Here is a 7,052-nt window from a genome sequence, read left to right as displayed (position 1 = left end):
CATCCTTCCATCCATCCATCGAATGACTAAGCAACACGGAATGGAGATTATATGATTATGTGGTAACTCTGGCATTTTCTCTAATGACACTGAGAATCTAGTGTTTCACCCATTGCTATTTATAGAGGAGCTCAAAACTGTGAAGTTCCTTCAAACAATCACTTTGACCTCTGAGGCTTTTAGAATGATTATGTAATTGTCTTAACATTCCTGTGAACGTGGGCTTGGGACAGTAATCAACGCTGATGGAAATCTGTCTTGAGTAAGATGCCCACACACTGGGCTGTGCCACATTGTCCCCATGGGGGTGCCTGGGCACCACGTGGACTTCCTTCTCTACCACGCAGAAGTCTGTAAAACATAAGAGAGCATCCTGGCTGAACTCGGCATGGCTCTGATGCCCAGGGTCTGACCTCAGTGTAGTCTCACTGTTGGAGGCTCACCCCTTCTGAGGTAGCCTTCTGAGGTAGCTCCTCACCAGGGTGACCCTCCTTAGAACGGGCTGCAGCACTGCAGCCAGCAGGAGCCCACACATGCTCTGCATGGCCGCTCTGCTCTCTGGCCTTCTGAATCTGTTTAACTCATGGAGGAGGCCCTAGGGCAGCACCCTCCCCTCTCCCACCCACACAGAAGCTCTAGCCAGACGGGAGGCCTGATCTCAGTTTGGCTTGGTCCTCATAATTAGACAGAGATAATCTATAGAATTCTTGTCAGAGGGAGATCCCATCAGTGTGGGAAGTTCTGCTTCAGGACTAGGAACCAAGAACTGTTCCAGGCCCTGTTCCCACAAGAAATACAGTTCCTGTGCCAGGCCATGCTACCCCTTCCAATTCCCGTGGCACACAGAGGCCTTTTCTTGAGGGCAGCATTCCATATCTATCCACATATGTGATCATGTGAGTGTGTATGTATGTCTGTGTACATGGTGACACCTAGGCATCAGTATGCTCATGTGTGTCTGTGTACACAAGCCATCCGTACGTCAGATTTCTGGAAATTATCACAAAGCTGGTGTTTTCAAAACAACAGGTTGATTGTCCCACACTGGAGTGGGGACTCCCTGCAAGTGGAGGACACTGAGCACATCCTCTTGAGGGAAGCCACAGAACTGTGTGAACCCCAGGGTCTGTAATAGAGGCTGGCCCTGTTGTCCTAAAGCCTCTGATGCTGGTAATCCCCATCAGTGATATCGTGCCCAGGACTGGGGAGGATTGGGTAAGAGGGTTCATAGATTAAAGAAAAATGGCCTGGTTCACATCCCGTTGCCATGGTGACCTGGGTCCTATCTGACCCCTCCACTAAAACAAAAAAATGACCTGAAAATAGCACTGAATGGCATCAGAGTGCTTTAGTAAGGTCGCTCCTCCACAGACTGTTTCTCCAGCTTGCACAGAGAGATTGCAAGTGTCCTGAACCCATGTGGACAAATTCTCAGTGTCCTACATACTGGATCTGGGAACCTACCCCAGGCCTGTGTCCTGGCCTCATTCCTACCTCGAGTCCCAAGGGGTCCCCACCTGCATGGACTCTGTTGCTGCTCACCTGTGGCTTGGAGTCCCACCCTGTCATTGTCATGGACGTCCTCCTCATCTCATACTCACGGCTTAAAACTTGGGCTCTGGGGTGCCACACCTACACAAGGATCCCAGGGGTTGGGGGCCTGGCACCGTCTCCAGCTTCTGTGCCTCCCCCAAGCAAGGCTGGGGGATTCCCGCTCTCCTAAGTTCTTCTCACCCCATCTTCCCCTCAGAAGATCACAAGGGAGAGAGATTGAGACCACCAAGGGTCTCACACACAGGCAGAGTCACCAGGCCTGCTGAAGCTCTTTATTGAGACGCTGGGGAGGAGGATGAGGAGAGAGAGGAGAGTCAGAGGGACCAACAGGGCACTCTTTCCGCCTCCCACAGGACAGAGATTCTGGCTGTGCTTGCTGCCTTGGGCTTCTTTGGAGCCTTGGTTCGCCATGCTCTAAAAAGGAGAGTTTGTGAGCAAGCAGGGTACAGTGACTGACTGGTTATGGTGGGGGGTGGGAATGTTAGGTGTTTTGGGGCAGCATCACAGGCTCACAGAGAAGCAAAGCTAGCTAATGCTGGACAAGGAATTCCTTTCTGCTGAGTTCTCTCAGAAAAGCTCTGTCCACGTAGCGGTGACCAGGCAAGGGTGTGACTGACAAGTGGAGGCATAAAGAATATGGGTATCATGACCCCACCTGTCCCTGGCCATCCTCATTCAGGGCCCAGGACTTTCTGCTCCATGGTCAGAGTAGGCTCAGGGACACAGGGATGGCAGGTATACACCAGCAGGTAGGAAATCCCCAGAAGCCCTGAAGGAGACTAGGGACAGGACGTTTGCTGGATGGGAGGCAACTGGGCAGTGTATGTCAGGGTATCCCAGCGTGTCCCAGCGTGTCCCAGCGTGTCCCAGCGTGTCCCAGCGTGTCCCAGCATGGCACAGATTATCCCAGCGTGTCCCAGCGTGTCCCAGCATGTCCCAGCATGGCACAGATTACCCCAGCGTGTCCCAGTGTGTTCCAGCGTGTCCCAGCGTGTCCCAGCGTGTCCCAGCGTGTCCCAGCGTGTCCCACTGATGGAACGAAGAAGGCAAGCAACCCTTAATGACCCAGGAATGAAGTTCAGGGCACATGGAGCCCGGGGACACAGAAACCAGGAAGTTCCTGGCTGTAACTGAGACCTCCATGTGAAACCTGAGGCACAGTGGATACCAAGGGTCTTCTCTGTTAAAGGGTCACTTACCCTAGTTACTCTCTGGTTCACACGTTTCTGTAGGGATCAGAAAACCCAGGGATAAGAATGAGCCCTGGACAACAGTCCATGGCTCATTTCTTCCCATGACCAAGAACTGTTGCAGGGACCACACTGTCCACGTTGGGGACAGGGGACATGAGAGTGGCAGACTTACTGGGGACAGAGAGAGGATCATGGGTTGCATGTGCCCTCACCCATCTGTTCAGGTATAAGCAGGTTCTCTGGAACAAGTCTCTTTAGCTGTGTGAACTCCTTAAATTCCTCCAAGGCCTCCAAATCTTCCTGGGGGTCCTTCCCTGTGGAAGATGGATGGCTGAGCAGAGGGAGGTGACCACATGTTTGCCAGGAGCCAGTGCCACAAAGACAGGAGCCCGGCACCAGGTGCTTCCTCATGAAATAGCCAAGGGCTGGAGATGACCTGGTGTGGAGGGTTATCACTGAGCGTGGAGAGCATCTGAGCCACCAAAGGACCCTGGAAACCAAACCTCCCAGTGGAGGCCTGTAACATCCCCCCGACCTAAAGGTCCCTGTGCTGAGAAGGCTTCAGTCAAGTCACCACTGTCCTGTGTTATAAACCCCGCATGACACCATGAGATTCCACAGAGCATCACCAACAGCCTCTGTGGCCAAGAGGCAATGTCTTCCTCTATCCTGGGTGCTGCCTGCCAGGCTTGGCAGTTACTGCAGTGGAGGCTCAACAAGGTAGGTCTGGCCAGTACTGCTGTGCCCTACCCCCTGCCCAGGAGAGGAAAGCTGCTCCTCTCACACGGGGGCCTAGAGGAACGATGGGGTTGGCATGGGAATGGTGAGCTTGAGGGGTGGAAGCTTACCTATGAGCTGGGTCATGGTGAAGCTCATCTCCTCCACATCCCCCTCACAGTAGAGCATGTAGTGGCCCTTTACAGAAGACGGCTGCACCTGCACCTTCAGGTGGGTCTTACCCTCAACTGTGGGGGTCCCTGAAATGGCAAGGGCAGCTTACAATCTTGGGTCCCTCTCCTGACTGTCACCTCAGTCTCTAGTCCCAGATTCTAAATGACTACTGTGGCCTGAGAGCCAAGGACTAGGGATCCCAGGACTTGCCTGTGATCCCTCCTGGGGGTGGGGCTTGGCAGGGGCTCTCCCAGCCATGGGCTGCCAGCCACCCATCCCTGAGCTGATAACACTCACAGGCAGTGTATTGGCCAGGCACATCTGTTTTCTCCAAGATGATGGTCATTTCAAAGCACTGGCCGTACATCCTGAAATCAGAAACAGTTTGCAGTGGCCCTCGTATACCCAGCCCTCATGCCGACTGGGGTCCTCACTCTTCAACCTGCTGCTGAAGTTCTTTTCAAGTAGGGGGACTTTTTCAAACTATTCATCGAGAGGTAATGGGGCAGGTAAGAGACCAACCAACCACAGGAGCCACAGACACTCACATATATGTGACAGAAAACTCCAAGTCTCCATTGTTCAGCACCAAGATAAAAATGGGTGAGACCTTGCTTATTGGGAACTCGTCTTCTGATACCATGGCCTTGTTGAACCACTTCCCAGAAAACTAGAAAGATGAATTTTCTCTTTGCCTAATGCCTGACAGCCCTCCCTGTGGAATACGTGCTCTCCCCTCCGTCTACCACTCATGCCTGCCCATTCCCTCCCACCACCAAAACACAGAAAGTTCATTTGATGAGGACCTGCTTACTCCGAGGGTACCAGGGCCCTCTTCTAGCACACTCTTTCAGACTCCACCCCTGAGCACAGGGAGGCCTGAACATACATTGGGATCCCTCAACTCCAAATTGGTCTGCTCTGTTGAGTTACCACCACAGGTCACGTTAGGATCACCCTGAATCCAGAACCCTGGTCTTCCTGCACCAGTAAAAGCTGAGAGTACCCTGTGGCCCAGCGCTGACTCACATTCACATTATTGAAAGCAAGGGATGAGGAGTCCTGGGCCTGCAGGGCAGCAACCAGACAGAGGCTAACGGTCAGGAGCAAAGCCTTCATCTCTAGGGTCTGCATTCACCACCAACCAGCAGGTAGCAGGGGCAGGCGAGCCTATACTGGCCCCTCACCTCACTTGACTGCCTTTATACAGACCCATACAGCATCCTTGGGGAAGTTGTCAAAGAAGACCGGTCCTTCTGGGTTATGTCCGCAGCCAGCTGGCAAGGGGATGACAGTGTTTTGTATAACACCTTGTTAGGACTTCAGTAATCAAGGCCATTGATTGGAGGGGCAACCACAGTTTACAGTTCAAAGACCTGAGGGAGAATTGGAAACTCAGAGGAAAGGCCATGTGACCCACGCGGTCTGATCCTTTGTTGAAGTCTGGAGAATTGCAAGGACTACCCAGCAGTCCCTGGGGAGGGGTCAGAATGGGGAGAGAGCGGGATTCCAGACCCACTCCACCACATGTGCACCAGCTCAGCCCCTTGAGCCTTGTGCCTGCTGTTCTGTTGGTAACCTTATCCACGGGTGTCCTTCAGGACACAGCTTTTCAACTCAGGGCACAGCCTGGTCATTGAGTTGTTCTTCTAGAGACAGTCTCCATATTTCCCCCTTCTTGGCTTTCTTCTCCTCAGAGCACTGGCTGAGACTTCCTGAGGCCGCTGTAACAAACCACCTCCAACCAGGTCTTCACCACCTCACATCTGCTCCCCTCAGCCACGGAGGCCAGAAACTGGTTGTGGAGACTAGGCAGGCCAGAGCCACACTCCCCAAGGCTCTGGGGAGGACCCTGGGTGATCGGCAGCTCCCCACGACTCTCTTATTGTGTTTCCTTACCCACATTCTGCTTGTCTTCACCTAGCCTCTGCTCAGCCCCAAACGCCCCTCTGACCGCTGTGACAAGGACTCTCGTCAGAGGATTTAGGCCACCCTAGTTCTTGCTGACCTTAGTTGAGATTGTTAATCTCTGAAGCAAGGCTTCATTGTCCATAAGAACTCACAGTCACACGTCAGTGGACCACATTGTCTTATGAGACAGGCAGCCAGGCCTTCCGCACCTGGGCATCTCCAGAATTTTCTGTGGTTTTTATTTGCCCTTGCAGGTTGAGAGGAATAGGTCTGAGATAGGGGACCAGGCCATAGTCACCATTGCACTCAGAAGGGCTCCCTCGGCTGTCCTCATCTGCTCCTGGCACTTAACCATGCAACTCCCCTGCCCCACACTTTTCCTTCTGTCTGTCTATATCTGTGTCTGCGCCTTCAGCACCTCGAGTGAGAGCATCAGTCAGCCTGCTTTGGGTGGCATTCACTGCATGGCCGCTGCACTGAAGTTCTCCAGGTCTCTGAGAGAGCGGCCATGTTCTGTTCACTTGAACAATAGAGGCTCCTAGATTGGCTGTCTGTCCTGGGACCCCAGACTGACCCAGCAACCCAGCGTGGGATGCAGCATCTTCCCAATGGAGTCTTTGTGTCCCGGGGCCGGGACTTGTGCCCCACAGGCTCTCACTGACCTTTGGTCTCAGAATGAAAGGTGGCAGCGTGACCTGGTCACTATCCTGTAGGAAGTTCTGAGCCGCCCCTGCCCTTCCAGGTAGGAAGGCACAAGGCCAGCACCTGTCAGGCCAGGGACCAAGAGGTGGGTCCCAGCCTCCCGAGTGAAGTCTCTGGCAACCCTTCTGTGTTGACCTTGTCCTGGTGACACACAGGCACCCTGCCAGCTGCCTAAAGAGTCCAGGTATTTGTCTGGATCTCTGAACGCCCTCCATGGCTGCGCTGCGTGAGCCACATATTCAAGGACATCTCAAGGGACCAGGGTGCACTTCTGCTCATTGCTCAGTATGGTTGGTCAATGTGAGGGAGGCTTCAGTTAAGGCCCGGCAGTCCACAGAGGCAGAGGTAATGTCTTAATGTCCCTTGTACATAATGTCAAGGCAGGGACACTAGAAAGGTATAGACACTTTTATCTCCCACCTGTCCTGTCCTAAAATTCATAACGGAAGCAAAGCTGCAGCTTCCAGAGCAGAAAGGGGATTCAGAGCCATGAGGGGCTGAGGGCACAAAGATTTCCCTTAGGATGGGGTCTTAAGACCCCTCCATGGTCTGCTACTGACGCATGAAAAAAAGCCAGTGTAGGTGGGGACCTCACCAGTCCTGTGGACCCCACACTGAATGGGGTGGCTCAAGTGTCCCCAGTGTAGGCCACCATAGCCCTGTCTTTGGCATGGGTCAACAGCTCCATGGTCACTCTGAGGCTTAGCCAACTCCAGGCTCAGATCTTCTCAGCTGAATCAGGGACGGCATCACAGATACTGAGACAGATGAGGGAATTCTTCACCAGTGTCGAGCACTGAA

At 53.3% G+C, this 7,052-nt stretch overlaps 1 protein-coding gene across 1 annotated transcript; it reads right to left on the bottom strand.

The window, feature by feature from the left end:
• Positions 1–2,936: 2,936 nt before the first annotated feature.
• LOC116900022 (vomeronasal secretory protein 1-like) lies at positions 2,937–4,772 on the bottom strand. The gene is made up of 5 exons (XM_032901820.1): positions 4,668–4,772; positions 4,187–4,308; positions 3,936–4,006; positions 3,596–3,712; positions 2,937–3,061 (listed from the first exon to the last, which is right to left on the bottom strand). The coding sequence occupies exons 1-5, from the start codon at positions 4,770–4,772 to the stop codon at positions 2,937–2,939; spliced, it is 540 nt and encodes a 179-aa protein (XP_032757711.1).
• Positions 4,773–7,052: the final 2,280 nt, after the last annotated feature.

The sequence above is a fragment of the Rattus rattus genome, chromosome 5 (assembly GCF_011064425.1).
Source record: "Rattus rattus isolate New Zealand chromosome 5, Rrattus_CSIRO_v1, whole genome shotgun sequence".
NCBI lineage: Eukaryota > Metazoa > Chordata > Mammalia > Rodentia > Muridae > Rattus > Rattus rattus.
This window is presented reverse-complemented; position numbering and strand designations above follow the sequence as displayed.